We start from the raw sequence: 21,969 nt of genomic DNA on the forward strand, positions 1-21,969 counted from the left end.
TTTATGGAGATGTTGATATAAAATAGACCTTAATTGAAAACATTCCGACTGATATTGCATTAATTGTACATCTTAGACATACAGTGAACCAATTAAAAGCCCGAACTAATAGATTTTGTTTTGTTTTGTAAATAAACAAGATGTAAATAAATGAAATAAATGTGGTTTGGTTGGAGCAGAAGCGGCAATCCGGGGGGGCCCTCACGGTCCCCGTGTGACTGTCCCTTTAAGAACATGCACTTGCAGCCATTTTCTGCTCTTTGTGTGGGGTGGATTAGCACAGGGTTTGGTACAGGGCGAAACTGGAGCATCAGTCAACACAGAAGACGAGAGGATTTGGAGAAAACTCACGAATAGAAAAGCAGAATAAAAAAAACGAAAAGAAAAGAAGGGAAAGCACCGGATCGTCGTCGCAGACCGCGACACCGTCCCCCCGCCCGTTAGTCCGCCGGACGGACATGCATTTATCAGGTATGTGAGAAATGGATGCAGCGCTGGAGACGAGCGGGGATGTGATGACGGCTGCTTCATCTTCTCTTATTTTATGATGGTTTTTTTCGCAATCGTTCAGTTTTGGGTACAATTACGCACCGTGGGGATTACGCACAGATTACGCACAGATGCAAAGATGCGCCGGGGAGATTCAGCCTCATGAATGGGATCCCCGTTAGCCTTCATCGGCACCGTAGCTCTCCCCGTGATGGGTGGGGTGAGGAGAGGCTTCCTGTGTAGCAAGTGCACAGATGATACCCACGAGAGTTGTTTTCCTCCAAAATAAAAGGAAGCGGAAGATTAATCGTGTTTTTCCCTTACAAAAACATATATTCTATATATTTGATCCTCCCAGATGTCTGCGATCGGTCCAGCCGATCATCCTCATCCTCATCCTCATCAGCAGGCCAAATGAAAGCAGCGTTCAGAGCAGGCCTGCGGCATCAGCGCTCCTCACACTTCCGTTCAAACTAACGGAGGATGTCGGTCATGCGTGCCTCCCCCCGCCACGAAGCCCGCATTCTAACGCAGCACAATCGCAGTTTGTATTTTTTTTTGGCAAACACGCAGAGATGCGGGGAAAATGTCGATGTTCGTCGAGGGCTGTCAAACTGATGCGCGCGCACCCTCGCGCGCGCCCACTTCCAATTCAGCACACTAGAAATGTTTTTCGTTACCATTGATTATAGTGGAAACATTTGAAGCATTTTAATGCATATTAAGTTGCTTTAAAAATAAGTAAATCCCAAACATTTGTTTTAAACTCCAACATTTTGCTGATTTTATTTTTCTATATTTTTCATAAATGTTTTAAACTTTATTCGGACCAAACTTAATATAATACTTTGTTTTAACCCCAAAATTTGTCAATTTGTCTGCTTATTTTCTCAGATAAGGATTTGAAACAAATATGTTCCTTTGATAAAACTATTAAAACCATTTTTATAAAGCTTTATATTAAGAATCACAACAAATTTTTTATCATATATATATATTGCATAATTGTTTTTATTATTATTATTATTATTATTATAAGCAGACAGACCCATTCCAATGGAAGTTGTGTTTATATCATGTTATTGTGGCATTTTTGATTATGGAAAACATAAATTAAAAAAAAAAATCAGCTCGAAATTGCATTTCTGAGTACTTAATTATTCAAATTGTTGTGAATTAGGAGAAGACGGAAAAATCCAGTTAGGAAAATCTTGTCTTAGCGACTTGGGTACTACATTCGGAAGGCTAAAGAATTCCCTCTCCGCCCCATTCTGATGCATCCACTTGTAGACGACCAGACCCGTGCAGTTTTCCTCTTTCAAACTGCAATCTGGCTCTAAACTACATGGAGTGCTTCAATATTTCTTACAATTTTTGTTGGAGCATATTGATAGGTTGGGGTTGTGAGGGGCTGTAAGAGACAGACAGATGATGGGAAATAGGGGCGGGGTTGCTCCACACTATCAGTCCCACCCACAACTAAGAGGCACATTTCTAATGAACTACTGGCGAAACTATGTCCTATAAAACGAGGCCGATTTTGTAGAGTTTTTTACAATAAGGAAACAAACAATAAGGAAACAAAGTTAACGTATACCACAATTTCTTTAGAAAAAACGTGTGAATCTTTCTTTTTTGTTTCCCCTAAAACAAGGTTCTGCAACCTGAGATTCTGGAACCACATGCATCTCTTTTACCCCTTCATAGTATTTCTGTCTGGTTAAAGAAAACACATGTTTTTAACTTTTAAAAAGTAACGATGTGCATAAAGTGAAACAAAAAAGTCAGATAAGTTAATCTATCAAGTGGTTCACCTTAATAGTTTATCAAAGTCGTCATACAGATTTTGGAGCGCCATGTTAATAATAATAATAAAAAAATAAGGTCAGAAAGTACAACCAGAATTCATGCATAGTAGTAATTACTCTACTTATTACTCAATCTGCTGCATTGAGATTACCCAATGTGGAACAGGATGTCTTTTATTTTGAAAGGAAACAAAGGGATTGGTTAAATAAGCATTTGCTTCTGCTTTTCCCCTTTTCAAACATGTATTTACTGAATTTGATTTGGGATTTTTCTTTTATAGAACACGATTCCGTTGTTTTTTTGTAATGTTTTACATGTTTGAAATAAATCAAATCAAAAATATAAAAAAAGGAAAGTCATGTGAACCTCTGTCAAAACTGTTTTATATTTTTGAAAAAAAAAATGCAAATTTCTCTTTAAGTTTATGTTTTATTTAAGCCGCCCCCAAAAAAACAACAGTTCACTTATATTTATTATAACAGTGACATAAACACAAAGCAGTATCTTATATTTCTGAAGGGTGGAGACAGTAAGACTTTGTGGTTCCTACTGGGTGGCGGTAAGTGAGAAATCAACCCGAACGGCTCCAAGTGTTGAAGGTTGCAGACCTCTGCAGTATAAAGAAGACTCCTGGATTGCAATAGTTGTGTTCACAGTTGTGCACATGAAAACAGAGCATGACATCATGGTGACACTGCTGTGGTTTGTGTGAATCTACCATTCCCAGTGACCTTTCAAACACCTGAGGCAGCCTGCTCCTTGCACTATTTTCATGCTGCTGCATGCATGTTTAAAGGGAAAACTCCCAGATTTTTCTAATTTTACTAAATAACCCCCCTGAGGGGGATATTCCAACAGCTGGTATGACACTGGCTGACTAACAATGCTTTTCCAGCTTTCTTAGTTTCTTAAAGATCCTTTTCATTTGTTATAGCATTACCCAAAATCTGATGTAACCCAGTAAGTGAGGTTTTCCTGGCCTCCCATAGTCCCCCATGCTAAGCTCCGTTACTAAGAGCCCACAACGGGAATGTAGGGGCCCTCTTGCTTGCTTTGCAGTGATGCACGTATACATTGAGATGGACAGATCTGCCAACTGTTGAGCTCCGTCTGCGATGGGGGAGGCAGTTTATTCAACTTCGCTTGAGGTTAACGCTGCTTCTCAAGCAGAGTTTGGTAGCACCGAGCACGTTTGTCCAACGCACAAAAGCCCCGTTTGACCGCGTGTGAGAAAGTTTGAAGAGAGCGTCTCAAGCAGCGAGAACAAGCCGACATTTACAGCCAAAAACGAGCAAATCCTAAAACAAAACAGCGTTTCAAGAGAGAGTTTCGACTTAAACCCCAACTAGTGAGTGCCAAAACTCCCAAAAAACTGGATTTCATTTCTTTGGATCATAAATGATTTTAAGTTTATATGCTGAACATGGCAGCTAATGCAAATAAACCTAAAATCTTGTTTTAAATGTACGGATAGATGTGGTTTTTTGTGACTAAACTGCAAGCTTCTTGTCTCTTTTCCTGGTGATTCAACCTTCTGATCCTGTGGAGCTCCACTTGTGACTTGAATATTAAGCTGCTTATGGGGCGGTTTGCTCTGCCTGCCAGTTCAGATGTAATACATCCATTTCTGAAGGACACGGTGCATGGGGTGCATGCACAAACGCATACAGATCGGGGTTTTCTTAACGTACTAAAAGTCTCACAGAAACCATCCTGTTTGTCTGTCACTTATTACAGTCACACAAATGAGCTAAGCAAGAACTTAAACGCTTGTGGAGACTAAATGATGTCAGTGGTAAAGGTGTTAAAAAAATAGAAAAAAAAAGCAGAACTTTAGTGTTTTTCTCAGTATCATCTTTAAGGTTTATAGGAACTTCATGATTTAAATGTGCAAGAAAATAATTTAAAAAAGTGATGCTAGTGTCCTGTAGTCGGGTGGAGGGAGAGATAAGCAAAAAAATAGAAGTTAAACTTGAAAGAAGAAGTTGAAAGAGTATAAGCATCATGCAAATACTCCCTTCATAATAATACCACCTGATTATATATATTTAACACTTCTATTAAAATGGTGAGTGAAAAAATACAATAAATATTAAATTTAATACTGAAACGTCCACTTTATATTAAAGATAATAGCACTTCTGTGCTGAAATTTGATTGTAGGAACACAACAATATTCAAAAGGAATGCTTACTATCCCATAACATGTATTTTTTTTTTAATTAGTACCCCAAATTATTAATTTTTGCAGTTTTTTTAGGGATTTTGTAATCCCTTCATTTTACATCCTTGCTCTTTCCCTCTGCTCCTTTCAGACGCTTGAGTGACACCTCGTTACCATGACGACGCACGTGACCCTGGAGGATGCTCTGTCCAATGTGGACCTGCTGGAGGAGCTGCCGCTGCCCGACCAGCAGCCATGCATCGAGCCGCCGCCCTCCTCCATCATGTACCAGGTACACACTTGCACGCCATGACCCCCCCCCATCATCTCCTGTAATCCGCAGCTGTCAGGGGCTTGTTTCAGCTCTCCCCCTCTTACTCTGTTTTTTTTTCTTTTTCTCTCTGCAGGCCAACTTTGACACCAACTTCGAAGACAGGAATGCGTTTGTGACTGGCATCGCTCGCTACATCGAGCAAGCCACCGTCCACTCCAGCATGGTGAGGCCACAGCTTCTGCTGCCGCTCCAGAAGTCATTTCGCTTCCGGTTTCAGTGAACAAACAAAAGCTGTGCCGTTAGCTGCAGCACCTCAGCCGCTAAACTCCTTCTGTGACCGAGTCTACTGCACGACTCACACTCCTTTATTAACCAATCCACACACGGATGAATCAGCAAGGCAGAGGAAGACTTCACTCTTTCCCCTCATGGTGAATGACTCGAATGTGATTTGACTAACGCAGAGAGGAAGTAACGCTCTACTTTGCCACGCTTTAGCAGGAAGTTTCATTGAGATTTTTTTGGGAACAACCACTTTTTAAAAGAGGAAGTGAAATGCTTTTGCTAGAATATTCACCAACTATTGAAACTATCAAAATATTGAAATACTCGCGCCAGTGTTTTAGTGTTTTTAACAGGTTCTTGTGGCATTTTTTGAAATAATGGAGGACATGTATAAAGAAAATGAAGCTCAAAATTGCTTTTATTGAAATTGTTAATTAGGAGCGCACAAAAAAAACCATTTTTTTAAAGAACTGATATGTAACATAGAAAATAAATACCCTATTTCACTCAGGGAGTAGAAGGGGGGCGGGGTTGCTCAACGCCAGGGGTGTCCAAATTCAGGCCTGCGGCTGGTTTTTCCAGAAACCCTATCTAATCTGATGTTGATTACCTGGATCTGGTGTGTTTAGCCAATAAGGAGCTTCAACGGCAGGTTGGTCGGAAAGCATGTAGAACAATGACCCTCGAGGCCTGGATTTGGACACCCTTGCCGTATGCCAAAAGTCCCACCCACAACTAAGGGGTGAATTTCTAATGAATTACTAACACTCTGCAGAAACTATGTCCAAAACAAAATAATCATAACTAGACCACTGCTTTGAAAATGGATCAAAATATGATCACAGTGGGACTTTTCAAATTTACCAGCCTTTTTTTGAAATCATATATTGAGATGTCATAAGCCAAGGCACATTAAAAGCATTCTAACATCTGATTTATCTTCGCTTCTTGTGTCTATTCAGAATGAGATGCTGGAAGAAGGACATGAGTACGCTGTGATGCTTTACACCTGGAGGAGCTGCTCCAGAGCCATTCCTCAGGTTAATATGACACCAAACAAGTCCAAGTCTTCTAAACTGATATAGAATCTGCTGATGTACCATAACTTCATTTTCCTGTAAAAAAAAAAAAAAAGAAAATAGCTTTGATTTTTGTCTAAATCTGTTCAGTGTGTGGTTTAACAGTGTGAAAGTTGTTGAAGGTGCTAAACATGAAATGTTGCTTTTGGCACCAACTTAAAATGTTCAAGTCATGTTTTTTCAAAAGATTGTCTCTAACTGTTAAACTAACAGAAGTGTAATGTGAAACCTCTTAAGTTGTTAGATTTTTGTGTTCTATTTTGGATTAAGTTACATTTTTAAAAAGGTTTATCATTGCATAAACTTCCTGATCTTCAGATTGAAACTGTGTGTTGGCGCCATCTTGTGTCTGTTAGGTGAAATGCAACGAGCAGCCCAACAGAGTGGAGATCTACGAGAAAACGGTGGAGGTTCTGGAGCCTGAAGTGACCAAGCTCATGAAGTTCATGTACTTCCAGGTAAGATATTTATTGGAAAAGTGAACCTATTTGTTGTATTTCTGATTTAAAATGGAAAATTTGCTGCGACATGGTTGATTATTTTGTTCCTCAGTTTACTAACCGTCATCGTGTCTCTTGTTTTTGCAGAGGAAAGCTATAGAACGCTTCTGCAGCGAGGTGAAGCGACTGTGCCACGCTGAGAGAAGGAAAGATTTCGTGTCCGAGGCGTATCTGCTCACCCTGGGAAAATTCATCAACATGTTTGCAGTACTGGATGAGCTCAAGAACATGAAGTGCAGCGTGAAGAACGACCACTCTGCCTACAAACGGTAACCAGCAGTCGTTTTGTTGACAATTTTAAAGTAGCTTTGAGATTTAGAGGTTATTTATCAAAGAGGAATATTTTCCACCATCTTCTCCCTGCAGAGCCGCTCAGTTCTTGAGGAAGATGGCCGACCCTCAGTCCATCCAGGAATCCCAAAATCTTTCCATGTTTTTAGCAAACCATAACAGGATCACTCAGGTTTGTTTGTGTCATTTTCACATCAATACGATTAAAAATAAAGTTTGAAAAAGATTAATGTTACTAAAAAAATAGTGTTTTGTTATAAAACAAAAAATTAAAATTAAAGGATTATATATATATTTTTTTAACTGTCAACAAAAACTGAAAGACGAAGGCGAATAAAAAAAAACTAGCAGCCCTAAATCTTTTTTTTTTTGCTTTTGACCTCCATAAATGAGGCTTTAAAAGTGCTGTCTGTTGCTCATTGCCACATTTTTGAGAAATTAAAATAGAACTTGTTTACTTTCTGAAAAAAGTAATCAAAAATCGTCTCTGTGCTGCCCCCTACAGGTTGAAATAAAGTATTACAGGTATATTTCATGATTGATCAAACAATTAAAGTTCCACATTATTTCAAAAGTCCAACATCATAATCTGGAGCTCCAGTAAGGATAACAGTCCTGTTTCCGGCCCCTCCCCTTTTCTTTAGATTTTCACATTCTGGCTGTGGGTGGAGTCAGCCCCCAATTTCCCTGTTTGGTTACCCTTTAAGCACGGAGGTGGTTGGATCAGGATTTGGGTGTTTCTTCTTTGCAGATCGAAAGCAAAATAAACTTAATTAGAATATCAGAAACTACACTGGTCGAAAATACAGTGGGAGAAAAGAGTATTTAGTCAGTCACCAGTTGTGGCTCCTCCTTCTTTTAACGAAGGAGTGGCTTCGTAAGAAGCATTTCAAGGTCCTGGAGAGGCCTAGCCACTCAAGATCTCAACCCCAAAGAAAATCTTTGGAGGGAGTTTAAAGTCTGTGTTACCCGGCGAAGGCCCCAAAACATCACTGCTCTAGAGGAGATCTGCATGGAGAAATGGACCAAACAATGGTTTACAGAAAACATTTGACATTGCCAATTAAGAGTATATAAGAGTATTGACTTTTGTTTTTGACAAATACTTATTTCCCACCATATTTAACAAATAAATTCTTTACAAATCAGATTTTCTGGATGTTTTCCTCACTTTGTCTCTCATAGTTGAAGTAGACCTATTATGAAAATTACAGGCCTCTCATCCTTTATGTGGGAAAACTTGCACAATTAATGGCTTACTAAATACTTTTTTCCCCCACTGTATTATAACATAAACATTACACAATTCTCTACTATAATTTGATCTAAAAAGGGACAAAATACATTGTATAATCACTGTAATAAATTTATTTTCTGTTATATTTATAAAATCTACAGCTCCATTTTCTGCATCTAACCTATAGTGTGTTAATTTTTAGTGCCTGCACCAGCAGCTGGAGGTGATTCCAGGATATGAAGAACTTTTGGCCGATATCGTCAACATCTGCGTTGACTATTATGAGAACAAAATGTATTTGACGCCAAGTGAGAAACACATGCTGCTAAAGGTCTGTGTGTAGCTAGCTGACTTATAAAGAAGCAAAGCTCTGATATGCATGTTAATGTCTATTATAAATGCTTCTTCTGCCCTCCAGGTTATGGGCTTTGGTCTGTACCTGATGGATGGAAATGTAAGTAATATCTACAAACTAGATGCTAAGAAGAGGATCAACTTGAGCAAGATTGACAAATTCTTCAAGGTAAGGCTGCTCTGGTAACATTTCAGTTACCGTCGTGAAAAATGGGCGAGGCGTTCATGTACTGTGTTTTTCAGCTTCAAGTCGTACCACTTTTTGGAGACATGCAGATTGAGTTGTCACGCTACATTGAGACAAGTGCTCACTACGAGGAGAACAAGTCCAAGTAAGGAAACGCTGCCAACGAAATGATGCATTTTGGATTTATCTGTTGCTCCTCTTGGTTTCCAGTGAAACCCCGCTGTCTTCTGCCCACAGGTGGACGTGCACTCAGAGCAGCATCTCACCGCAGTACAACCTGTGTGAGCAGATGGTGCAGATCAGGGACGACCACATTCGCTTCATCTCAGAACTGGCGCGCTACAGCAACAGCGAAGTGGTGACGGGCTCCGGGTTGGACAGCCAGAAGTCGGACGAGGAGTACAGGGAGCTGTTTGATCTGGCTCTGAGGGGGCTGCAGCTGTTGTCAAAGTGGAGCACCCACGTCATGGAAGTGGTAAGATGGATGAAGCTTGGCCAACCATTCAATATGTCGAGGAGGTTTGAAATGTTTTTAAGCATTTTTTTTTTGCTTAACTTGTTTTTTCATGTTCTTGTGGCATTTTTGTGATGATGGAGGAAATATATAAAGAAAATTAAGCTCAAAATGACATTTTTTTACTCAAATCGTTGAAAACTAGGAGTAGATGAAAATATTTTTCATCATTTTTGTAATACTGGTAATGTTATGTTGAGGGTGCGATGGGTTGTATGCTAGAGGGAGACTGTGTCAACAGATGGGCAATGGGAAGGGGGGTGGGGTTGCTCTGTGCCAACGCCCACAACTCAGAGGTGAATTTCTTTGCTGCTCTGCAGAAACAGGCTTTTTGATTTGGCTTAAAAAAAAAGGGTAAATCTAAGAGAAAGCCCGCACAGTTGCCTTGAAAATGGAAGATTGTGAGTTCAAATTAATCATTCCAAAAACTCCTGACATGATGCCACAATTTAAAATAGTCGATGACTAATTTAATAGTTGATTAGTCGTTACTTTATATTATGTGGAGTCAGAGTGTAGTAAATTTGAAAAACGTTGTGAACGTTCAGCACCAAAAAATCCACTTTTTTCATTATTATTTGAGTCAATGAGACCAAAACTATCTTTTGTGAAAAATAATTCCTTGTTTCAGATGCTGACCTCATTAGAGAGATGAGGAATATGCTTTCCATCAAACTCATTTTGACAGGTGACCTTTGACCCTATAAACCCTATTTATATAAAAATGATTTTAAATTGTTATGTCCTCTTGAGGGGTGGGGTACCGGTCAAAATGAGTTTGATGGAAAGTATATTCATTATGTCTCTCATTTGATTTAATTTTGTTTCAATCCCAGAAATCAATGACGGACAGAGGCTTTACGATTCATTAAAAGTTTAATAAACTATCATCTTAATTGTCTTTATTTTTGACTAGTTTAAAGCTAATGATGGTTAAGATGATGCTTTACATCCACTTTGCAAATGACCTGATTAGTTGACTATTGGAAAAAAATAATTGGTGATAATGTTAATCATTTTATTTTTTGTTGATTCAATATTAAGAAGTGTTCAAATTTGTATAACTAAACACATTCACCTCAAAAATAAAAAAATAAATAAAAATGTGGGTTTTTTTTCCTCCGAGAATCAACTTTAGCAGTTATGGGATATCAAAGGTGAAAAAGGTCGAAAGCTTAAAATGGGGGAGTTCCGGCCAATGATTTTGGGTGCAAGTTATGTTTTTGTCCGGCTTCGGCAGGGGGAGGGACTTTATAAGCACCATATTTTTTCTCTGTTGCCAAATTTTCTTGCTAAAAATGGGAGCTAATGCCTACATGCTTGATGGTTAGCATTTAAGGGGTAGGATTGGGGGGCTTAAACCACCAAAAGGTTACCGAACACAACAGTGTCTGCAGCTCAACACTCCCCCGAGTGGTGGGTCAAATATATAGAACAAAACTTTAACTTTTTTTCCCGTTGAATCTATTTACAACACGCCTTTTGTCTCTTTCAGTACTCGTGGAAGTTGGTACATCCCACAGATAAATTCTGTAACAAGGACTGTCCAGGTACAGCAGAAGAGTATGAACGCGCCACAAGGTACAACTACACCAGTGAGGAGAAGTTTGCCCTGGTGGAGGTCATTGCTATGATTAAAGGACTGCAGGTAAAAACTAAAGTGCTCTCTAATTGATGTTCAGTGCAGGAGGACATTTTAAAACTGTGTCTGTACAGATACTGTGTCTACTATAGAGTTTTACTTCAACATAATTTATAGCTCAGGTGCTAAATATAGAGTCCTGAAGACGTGCATAATGTTGGTACTGTGGGATTTACTGCGCAGGTGCTCATGGGTCGCATGGAGTCGGTGTTCAATCAGGCTATCAGGAACACAATCTATGCAGCCCTGCAAGACTTTGCCCAAATGACCCTCAGAGAGCCGCTGCGCCAAGCGGTGCGCAAGAAGAAGAATGTCCTCATTAGGTACTCCAAAGCGAATCAGATAATCCCTTTTGGATTCAGTTGAAACCAACTCTGGGCTTTTTTTTTTCTTGACAGTGTTCTCCAGGCAATTCGAAAGACCGTCTGTGACTGGGAAGGAGCAAGAGAGCCTCCGAATGACCCCTGTCTGAGGGGGGAGAAGGATCCAAAAGGCGGGTTTGACATCAAGGTGCCTCGTAGAGCTGTGGGACCCTCCAGCACACAGGTAAAGAGTAAAATAAACCAGGGCGTTTTGCATAGATGGTGTAAAGTGTCTGTTATTTGGGTTCTTTTGGGACAGGCGCACTATTTTTATTATCTTCAAAGCTCGATTCTCACAAGAAAAAGATAATGATCAAAGAGGGAATCTATCCCAGTCGAGATGCAGGCTGGTTTTAAAAGAGATTAATGTTGTGTGAAAGTAACATTATAATCAATTATTTTCTTATAAATGTGCTCTTTTTCTTAAAAAAGGGGCACTATCTCAATTTTTTATATTTAAATGTATGTGGTTTAAACTTGTGTCCTCAAAAAGGACACAAGTTTTTGATTTTAGCTTAAAAGACCACTGGGAACGCTTTTAAAAAAGCTCAAAACATGATTGGAGTTGGTGTTTAAGCACTTTTTAAATCTTAATTAGTGAAACATAAAGCATTTGCCTCTTTGGTTGTTCTCCTGTGCAGTTGTACATGGTCCGCACCATGCTGGAATCCCTGATTGCAGACAAAAGTGGATCGAAGAAGACTCTGCGCAGCAGTCTGGATGGACCCATAGTGCAGGCCATTGAAGACTTCCATAAGCAGTCCTTCTTCTTCACACACTTACTCAACTTTAGTGGTGAGCTAAAACTTACATGTATTTGAACTTTAAATATGTATTTGATTACTTGGAATATCAAACTTTAAGTGTAAGCAGATTACTTTAATTATTCCTAACATAGCGTTAAGGTTTTACAGCTTCTTGTAATGTACTTCTATGGGTTTATTTCCAATTTAGTGCATTTTTTAAATTATTATAGCCGAAATTATCTGATAATCAAAGTGTTTGTGGGTCATTCTCTTCGTTTTCCCCACTTTGATCTGCGATTACTGCCCCCAAGTGAGCAGAAATTTGAACTGCAGCATTTTTTCCAGAAAGTTTTGTCTTCTTCAGTAGCATCTAAAAGCGCTGTGTGCATTAGCAAACCAGATGAAGGTGTAAAAGTTAATTCCACCGGGCTATCCTAGTGCTTAACATTACTTTTACTGTCTTGTCTTTCTGTGGTCCAGAGGCTCTTCAGCAGTGCTGTGACCTATCCCAGCTCTGGTTCAGGGAGTTCTTCCTGGAGCTGACCATGGGCCGCAGAATCCAGTTCCCCATTGAAATGTCCATGCCGTGGATCCTTACTGACCACATTCTGGAGACGAAGGAGCCTTCCATGATGGAGTAAATAGAGATTTGTGTTTTTTAATTTACACCTAGCAAGTAGAGAATATTTTAACTGTTACCCTTTCTCTTCCAGGTATGTGCTGTATCCCTTAGATTTGTACAACGACAGTGCCTACTACGCTCTTACGAAGTTTAAAAAGCAGTTCCTCTACGATGAAATTGAGGCTGAGGTAAGGTCGGATGGCCACCGATTCTATTTGTCTCATTAAGTTCCTTTTAAAGACATTTTTTGTGTTTTATTTAAACAGGTAAACCTGTGCTTTGACCAGTTTGTCTACAAGTTGGCAGATCAGATCTTTGCCTATTATAAAGCAATGGCTGGAAGGTAAAACTATATATATATTTTACAATTTTTTAACAAAATAAGAGCTTTGTTTGAACTAAATCGGATGTTCTCTGCAGTGTTCTGCTAGACAAGCGTTTCAGGGCAGAGTGTAAAAACTACGGGGTCATCATCCCGTATCCTCCATCAAACCGCTACGAGACGCTGCTCAAGCAGAGACACGTACAGGTATCTGAGCACCTTCTTTTTTTATTATTATTTTGCTGTTTTATTTTCAAACTATATGTTTTTATCTTTCATTACCCATGTCGTCTGCAGCTGCTGGGTCGCTCGATTGACCTGAACCGCCTGATCACCCAGAGAATCTCGGCTGCGATGTACAAATCCTTGGATCATGCCATTAGCCGTTTTGAGAGTGAAGACCTCACCTCCATAGTGGTAAGGGTACCATCAGGTGAAGCTTATTCCTGTATGTTCTTTAAATTTTGCTTACACTCCTTTTTTTTGGACAGGAGTTGGAGTGGCTCCTGGAGATCAACAGGCTAACCCACAGGCTTCTGTCCAAACACATGACGCTGGACAGCTTTGATGCCATGTTCCGTGAGGCCAACCACAACGTCTCTGCTCCCTACGGACGAATCACGCTCCACGTTTTCTGGGAACTCAACTTCGATTTTCTGCCAAACTACTGCTACAACGGATCAACGAACCGGTCAGTTCAAGGAACTACGTCAGCAAAGAGAGGCCATTGTTTTGCCTCGACTTTGACCGGTCTCTCCTGTTCCTCTCAGCTTCGTGCGAACCGCTATTCCCTTCACCCAGGAGCCTCAAAGAGACAAGCCAGCCAACGTGCAGCCTTATTACTTGTACGGATCCAAGGTATACAGCCATTTTTTTATTATTTTTTTCTGCACTGTCACAAAGCAAAACTAAAATAATGACTATGTTGCCTCAGATTAACATTCTTCTTTTTCCTCTCAGCCTCTGAACATTGCCTACTCCCACATATACAGCTCCTATAGAAACTTCGTCGGCCCACCTCACTTCAAGACCATCTGCCGCCTGCTTGGTTACCAAGGCATCGCCGTTGTGATGGAAGAGCTGCTCAAAATTGTCAAGAGCCTGGTATTTATCTTCCAATTGGAGCCTCGAAAACACTTTGTCTTTCTGAATTGTAACTGTTATTATACCGTGTGTGTTTTCCTCCCATTTCAATGCTCTTTTTTTTCTCCATTTCATCCTTTAGTTACAGGGCACCATACTGCAATATGTGAAAACTCTGATAGAAGTCATGCCCAAGATCTGCCGTCTACCGCGCCACGAGTATGGTTCCCCCGGTGAGCTCACATCTGTCTTTTTTTGCAACCTTTTCACACATTTTTTTTTCCTAAATGTATTGAAAATGTTTAATATTTTAGCTTCAATTTGCACTTTTTCATTCCTATTGATTGATTTACAGATGTTCACTATAAATTCAATTAAAATGGATTAGCTTGCACTGGTTGACCCTGTCTTCTGATTGGTTGAGGTTGCTACTTAAAAAGAAAAAAAAACATCATACTGAGATTTATTATAACTATGATTTTTATAATCTATATCAGATTATTCCAATAAACCCGATTATTTTAGTTGAATTCTAATAACCTAACTACACATTACACCGAAAGGGTTTTCATCTTGATCTCAAAAAAAAAAAAAAACTCCCCCCCTTTAATGGAAGATTGGGAAGAATTAATCCAAGAGAACCAGACAGACAAAAATGAAAAACACTGGAACACCAAAAACATAAGGGACTACAGCAATAAGAAAGCAAGAAGCAGATGAGAACAACATGAATGTTTATTATTGTGTTGCATAATGAAAAACTATTGGCTGCCATCTTGGGATAGAATTTTTTATTCATGTTTTTTGTTAATCTTTTAGAATGTTGTAGTACATATGTTCTTGGCTAAAAAAAGAAGGCTTTATCCCTCACAGATTTATCTGTTTTTGTAAAAACTAATGTCATTGTTAAAGTGCAAGCCTGAATGCTGAGTAAAATATCATACATGTTGTTTCTGGACATACTCCTTTTATACTTTACTCTGTTTTTTTTGTTTGTTTTATTTATTGGGGATAAATAACATAATGTGATAAACGTGCATTAACAGGTTACTATGTAGATTTTAATGCATTCAAAGAATTTTAAATCATTCACAAAGAGACAGACATGGGAAAATTTGATGACCTTCAAAAATCTGCAATTAACTAAAGAAATAAAAATTACCAAGAAAAAATCCCTACACAAAAAATAAAAATACAGTTTGAAACAAGTAAAGAATAGACTAACAGACAGACATACAAAGGGGGAAAAAAGCAACTTTAACAGGGCGCAAACTATATCCTGCTTGTGGCTGTCCCAAGCCCGCTTTGCCTCTACTGACTTTAATTTAGCCGCAACTGTTGAAGGAAGTGCAAAAACTGGTTGAAAGTGGCACCTAAGCTAGAAAAATAAGGTTTCTTCCTCGTTTTGCCTCCTTGTTTCTTCAAGTTTGGATTTTCTGATCCACATCAATGTATTGTGGCTAAAGCTACATGTGCAAAATCAGATTACAGCTGGCCAGACAGATTATGCTGAGGTGAAGAGGTTTGCAAATCTGTAGATTACTGATCTTCTGTACCTTTTGTAGCTTTAAAATCTTCACCTGGCTCGTAGCCCGTGACCTTTCCATCTGTAGTTAACGTTCCTCCTGTCCTCTGGTGAAAGCCTGGTGCTCTCCCTGAATGTGGGTCACACTGACCCGAATCATCCCAGTAGCACCAGTTTAAAAAAAATCCTGAGTTTGACGGAGTTTTGGAAGTTTGACCCTTAATAAAACAAGGATTTTGTTTCTGCCCCACCAGGGATCCTGGAGTTCTTTCATCATCAGCTCAAGGATATCATTGAATACGCTGAGCTGAAGACAGATGTCTTTCAGAGCTTAAGGGAGGTGGGAAATGCTATCCTCTTCTGCCTGCTCATCGAACAAGCTCTGGTAAGTCATTTTCTTTGGATCTGTCTGCATCTCATAATACTCTAATGTTTGTACCACTTTCCTGCTGTCATTTTTCCTATGTTGTGTTGTTTTCTTGCTACATAATCTATTAGTGTGATGTAATGAGCCCTCTCTTGTGTGTAAGCATGCTTTAAGAAGTAAGTTTAAGATTCACTTTGACACTGGGAATAGTCTGACTCAGTCTACACACCCACAGTTGTGTTTGATCTCTCATCACTTTTTATGCTAAAAACAGTTCTATGTTTTATTACACGCTGGAAACTATCACAGGTGGTAAGATTTTAGGTTTTGTCATTGGTATCACTATAAAAGAGACAAAATGTGGTATTTTCATTTTCTTTCTTGTACATTGGAGCTGCTTTTTCTATTTTTTTTTATTATTATTATTTAACTTACATTAACTCATTTTTACCACCAATCAACCATGGAAGTATAAGGACCTTAAATTTCAAATTAAAATGTTTCACTTGAGTGAAAATCAAGGAATTCTCTTAACCTCCTTGACTTCCATGGAAGAGGTGCTAACATCTTTTGGTTTGTCGTCTCTTCTAAGTTTGGTCGCTCGCATTTGCCTGCATACTCAAAATTGTTTCACTTTTCTTCGTCGTTACCGTGTTGACTGCTTTGACTCTGGTGCAGGAGTGTCAAACTCAATCGCACAGGGGGCCAAAATCCAAAACACACCTTAGGTCACAAGCTGAACAGGATAAAAATGTATTGCACACTCTAAAACTAAGTTTTTAAAACTGTAAATTTTTAACCTATTTATGAACTAGAAATATAGCATTACCTGTGATGATGCTAGTGTGAATGCTTCAAGCTGAAGATGCTGAAATTGATAGCTAAAAACAATGAAGCTAATAGCTGAAAATGCTGAAGCTGATAGCCAGCTAAAATATTAGCTAAATGCCAAAATAGAATAAAAAGCGAAAATAAATAAATACAAAATAAACTTAGGTTAGTCAAAACAGCTAGCATGTAACTGAAACATTAGTTAAACTCCAAAACAGCCTGAAAAACTAAAATAAAAAGCCTAAATTAGCCAAAACAGCTAGCATGTAGCTAAAATATTAGCCAAGCGTCAAAATGGCCTAAAAAAAACGTAGTAAATGCCAAAATAGTCCAAAAAGCTAGCAGAATGCCAATTTTTAAAACCATAACTTTTTAACAAAATTACAAATAATAAAAAGGCAGGAATATTATTACAGAATGAATCAACTTAAAAAATTAGATAATACCAATTTTTACAACTTTTTAACACAATTATTAATTATAAATAGGCAAGAATTTTATTACAGAATAAATCAAATTAAACCGAGAAAAACGTTCAATATTTTACCCTCCATAAAAATATATTTTGTCAAAATTGTACAAGTTAAAAATAAGCACAAGATAACATCGGGCCATTGATAACATTTAAATAAAATGATCTGGAGGGCTGGATATAATTACCCGGAGGGCCGGATCCGGCCCCCGGGCCTTGACTTTGACACGTGCTCTAGCGTCTGTATGGAGTGTTTTTGTGTTGAATGCTGTCGGTGTGTTTTATTCATTTATTCTTTTTTTTTTCTCAACCTTGCATGGTTCTTTCTTCTCACTCACGATCTTCCAGTCAAGGCCTCATCATGCTGCTTTTGCATGTTTACTTTGATTTTCTTCGCCGACCGTCTCCATGACAACTCCCTTTTGGTGCATTAGTAGTCATGTCAGTTCACATAGCTTCCATGCCGTGCTCAGAAACTGTGCACATATTCATCTTTAAGCCTTTGAAGTGGCTGTATGCGTTCTAAATCCATCTATATGGGATTTTGTGCTTTAAGTGTGACAGATTTGATTTCTGTTGGCACTGGCCTCTCACCTGGACTTCCTCATATCACGAATTTCTAGTCAGTCTTTGCCGCAGTGCTGCATGATCTCAGTAGCAGCCTGTTGCACACACTCCATTTTGGAGCTGCTGCATATTCCTTCCAGTATTAAATGTATTATCTTTTAGGAAAATGAAAATCACCTCATAGTTTTCATTTTCATCCATGCATTCTTTGTAAGGATCTCTGTCGAGCTATTTTTTTTTTTTTTTTTTTTTTCACTGTTTTGAATCACAGTCCCAGGAGGAAGTGTGCGACCTGCTTCACGCTGCCCCCTTCCAGAATATTCTGCCTAGAGTCTACATCAAAGGTATACAAAACTCATCGGACCTTCTCAGAGGAAGAGGATGAGCCTCTTTAACCTGTGGTGTTTGTGTAGAGGGAGAGCGTTTGGAGGTGAGGATGAAGAGGCTGGAAGCAAAGTACGCCCCGCTTCACCTTGTGCCTCTAATCGAGAGGCTGGGAACCCCGCAGGTGGGCTTCGCTCCCTTTCGTGTTTTGGATTCTCGACATGCATTTAATGAAAAGAAAAAATGTATTTGTTATTGTTTTCTTCAGCAAATAGCCATCGCGCGAGAGGGCGACCTGTTGACCAAAGAGCGCCTGTGCTGCGGCCTCTCCATGTTCGAGGTCATTTTGACGCGCATCCGCAGCTTCCTGCAGGACGCGGTGTGGCGTGGGCCCCCGCCCACCAACGGGGTGATGCATGTGGATGAGTGCATGGAGTTCCACCGCCTGTGGAGTGCCATGCAGTTTGTCTACTGCATTCCTGTGGGCACTCACGAGTTCACAGCAGAGTAAGTGAAGCCTGGCTGGCGTCTGTGTAGGATTGTTAGATCTAGCCGTTGTGAATATTCGTTTTGATTTACTGTGATGTCTTGTTCTTTGTCATTTTGCCCTGTATTTTATTAAATCTTATTGTTCAAGGTACTGGGCACTCCAGATTTTATTAGCTTCTAGCGTATGTGTCATTAGCACAGTTTTTGTTGTACTTAGCGTTTGTTATTGCTCACTGTATCATCATGGCGACTGTACCACATATGAAAACCAGCCTTTTGGCTCATTCTGGCTTTTTTAAAACCATGGTTATCTCCGAATTCCCACCCTAATCCCCAACTACTAAAAATCTATCTAGTGCCCTGGACTTTAAAAGCAATTTGCTCACTACTTTACTTTTGTTTTTTCTAAACGACGTCAACGACTCTATGAAGTGAATATCGAATCAATAAGAACATTGTTATTTGTGAATGCACTGTTCTGATGATGAAAATGTGGATGGTTTATTAAAAAAACGACATTTAAACAAGTTTTCTTTGCAAAAATTGTTAGACCGCAATGCCTTGTGGTCTACAGCAAAAAATGTTTCCTGTTTCTTAAAGGCCCACTCCCATGATCATTTGAGCTCATTATAAACCATTCCCAGGTCTTTGTTAATCATGATTGTGTAGTTTTTAGCCAAAATCAACAATTCCTAGTACATAGTTTCAGCAGAGTGGCAGCAGTTCAATAGAAGAACAATCCCGCCCCCTCTTCCCCTTTCCATTGCTTTATGGGTTAAAAATAGGGGTGTGTATCTTTCCCTCTCGCATGATTCGATACGCATCTCGATTCATGGTCCACGAATCGAGACATAAAGTATTCAACTAACATTTAGGCGATACAATTAAGTCCGATTCTTTTACCAAAAACGCTAAAATTTAGATATTTCTTATTCATATGGGATGTAAAGCTATACATAATAATATAAATATTTAAATAAGCTTATGATTGGACATTGTTTTGTTTGCATCACAGGTACATGGACAAAAAATAGAAAGAGAAACTGTAGTTTGCCAGAAATCGATTATTTACACCTTGATTGATTTTATATTTTTAAACCAACATAATCTTGGTCATATCTGTGGTTTTAAACAATACTGCAGTTGCTGAATCAATTTTCAATACGTATCTATTTTTTACATTGCCGTAACTCTCAATACCTGATTGATTTTTAGATACGTATCTAATATCTTTTACATCCCTACTTAAAATTGAAAACGAACATCGTTATGTCTTCTTAAAATTGTAACCTACTACATTACATCTCTCTACTCAGATGAGGAGTAGAGAGATGATTGAATGTTTTTGTCTGCTCCTGATTCACAATGATTTGAATGAAAAAATAATGCAATTGTAAGCTTAATTTTCTTAATGTATGGTCTCTATCACCCAGAAAATGCCACAAGAATGAGTTAAAAACACCAAAAAACACAATTTTCTTCTTAGTGGGTCTTTATTTAAAACCAATTTGTCTTACAGACAGTGCTTTGGTGATGGGCTTAACTGGGCAGGCTGTGCCATCATTGTTCTGCTGGGACAACAGCGACGCTTCGATCTATTTGACTTTTGCTACCATCTGCTAAAAGTCCAAAGGCAGGACGGCAAGGATGAGATCATCAAGAATGTAGTGAGTATATCTCTTTTTTTTTTTTGCTGGACTTTCCTTTTGTTTTTTTTGTATTTATTACATTTTTTTTTTTTTTTTTTTTTACAGCCCCTGAAGAAGATGGCAGACCGCATCAGGAAGTACCAGATCCTCAATAATGAGATTTTCGCCATCCTGAACAAGTACATGAAGGCAGTAGAAACAGACAGTTCCACCGTGGAGCATGTTCGCTGTTTCCAGCCTCCTATACACCAATCCCTGGCCACCACCTGCTGAGAAAAAGCTTTTGTTCGATAGCACAGACACACATTCCCCCTAAGCTGTGATGCTGATCTCTGCTTCTTACTCATCTTTGAGAGGTATTAGTCACAATAATGGGTCACAAAGCTTTGAGGAATCTGAAAGCTAAATGTTTCCTTTTATTTAAGTTGTCTTTAGATTTTTCGAAGAAGCTGACCAGATAGGAGGTAGAAAAGTATATTCACCGTTTTTTATTTAACTTTTTTTTTTTTAAAGCGTACCTCTCTTTGTGTTATCCTCATTGAAACTAACGCATGCCTTTTCTTATTCCCTAAGCTGCTCAATTGTGCATTGGAATGCAAAAAAATATGAAACTGGAGCAAATAAAATTCAAAATTGGAAGAAAGGAAATTGGGTTTTAACAACAATATTTACTAACAAACAGCTCATGGTTCAAGTCATGTTGGTGCTCTCAAAGTGCTCTTTTTGACATTTCTTGCCTCTGCACCTGCACACTTCACCGCTCTGCATGTCATGTTTGGGTCCAGCATTGATTGGATTTCTTCACAATATTGTACTAAAATCCGGTCAGTCCATGCCCAGGGTACACAGTGTCTTATAAAGAAGTATCTGAGCCCTTTCACCTTCCTCCATACCTCCTTGGAACCATAGAAGCATTTCTGATCGCCTTTCTTTGTGCCACAGCCTCATTTGGATTTTTTTTCCTGATTTATTTTATTTGTTCACACTGTAAACTTCCACTGTTGAACAAAGTGAAGTATTGTGTTGTAAATGTTCCTGTTTCTAATTATTAATATTTTAGTTTACACATCTTTGATATACTTGCCTCTCTACTACTACAAAAAAAGAAAAAAAAAATCAAGTGTTTTTCCTTTCCTTTGTCAGCTCAAGAGATTTTTATATTCTGTACATGAAATTATTTACAAATTTCTTATTCATCTAAGTATGTGCTTGATTTTTGATGACAAAAAATACATAAGATCTAAAGAAGTACCTCTAGTTTGGATCAGAATAACCTGTTTTGAGTGAGTGAATGATTAGACCTGTCAAGTACTAATCAAAGGCAAAACAAACTAAAATGATGTGTTGATAGTGAAATAAAGGGCAGTTTCCTAAATATTATATGTATCTACTATCCTTGGATTTTTGGTTAACATTTTGCAGTGTTATTATATATTTTTTTTCTTTTCATTTTAAAGAAATATAAAGAAAATAAGAGGAGACCCTCAAACCGCCCTGTAATCTTTCTACTCTGTTTAAAATGGAGAATGTTTCTTTTGTAAACCCAGTGTCTTTCTTTCATATTTATTCCAATCCAAGCTATTGTCCATTTAAAGGTTTAATCGAGTAAAAATGAAGGTGCCGATGTTTCATCTCCAAACCTAAGCATGGCAGAAGTAATTTATTGTCTTCAGTGGCTCCATTTGTGACATGAGGCTTTGTTTATGATATTGTTGTACAAGTGATGATGTTTAAAAGTATGGGGAAAAATCATTAAAATGTGTACAACAATAGTCCTGCAAAGGA

At 38.6% G+C, this 21,969-nt stretch overlaps 1 protein-coding gene across 2 annotated transcripts; it reads left to right on the forward strand.

The window, feature by feature from the left end:
* Positions 1-179: 179 nt before the first annotated feature.
* On the forward strand, positions 180-21,966 carry cyfip2 (cytoplasmic FMR1 interacting protein 2). Of its 2 annotated transcripts, XM_024283589.2 has the most exons (30): positions 187-471; positions 4,614-4,754; positions 4,870-4,959; positions 5,984-6,061; positions 6,457-6,558; positions 6,688-6,869; positions 6,967-7,063; positions 8,331-8,459; positions 8,547-8,651; positions 8,726-8,814; positions 8,907-9,144; positions 10,679-10,831; positions 11,009-11,148; positions 11,224-11,371; positions 11,829-11,982; positions 12,414-12,570; positions 12,647-12,743; positions 12,822-12,898; positions 12,976-13,084; positions 13,175-13,294; positions 13,369-13,568; positions 13,648-13,735; positions 13,838-13,981; positions 14,103-14,193; positions 15,740-15,872; positions 17,993-18,066; positions 18,136-18,230; positions 18,315-18,553; positions 20,055-20,202; positions 20,290-21,966. In XM_024283589.2, exons 2-30 carry the CDS (start codon positions 4,638-4,640, stop codon positions 20,455-20,457), a joined length of 3,762 nt encoding a protein of 1,253 aa, XP_024139357.1. In that variant the 5' UTR covers positions 187-471; positions 4,614-4,637; the 3' UTR covers positions 20,458-21,966. The 2 variants fall into 2 exon arrangements, with proteins under 2 accessions (XP_024139358.1, XP_024139357.1); XM_024283590.2 differs by lacking the exons at positions 17,993-18,066; positions 18,136-18,230; positions 18,315-18,553; positions 20,055-20,202; positions 20,290-21,966 and adding an exon at positions 16,162-16,589 and having other exon boundaries at positions 180-471; positions 15,740-15,870.
* The last annotated feature ends 3 nt before the right edge of the window (positions 21,967-21,969 follow it).

This window comes from Oryzias melastigma, linkage group LG10 (assembly GCF_002922805.2).
Source record: "Oryzias melastigma strain HK-1 linkage group LG10, ASM292280v2, whole genome shotgun sequence".
Classification (NCBI taxonomy): Eukaryota; Metazoa; Chordata; class Actinopteri; order Beloniformes; family Adrianichthyidae; genus Oryzias; species Oryzias melastigma.

Bases quoted from the DNA above. Each gene is read 5' to 3' on its own strand.
- cyfip2 (XM_024283589.2), top strand. From the start codon at position 4,638: ATGACGACGCACGTGACCCTGGAGGATGCTCTGTCCAATGTGGACCTG. The intron at 11,372-11,828 runs GTAAAGAGTAAA...TCTCCTGTGCAG, and splicing joins TGGGACCCTCCAGCACACAG to TTGTACATGGTCCGCACCAT. The intron at 12,899-12,975 runs GTAAAACTATAT...TGTTCTCTGCAG, and splicing joins TATAAAGCAATGGCTGGAAG to TGTTCTGCTAGACAAGCGTT.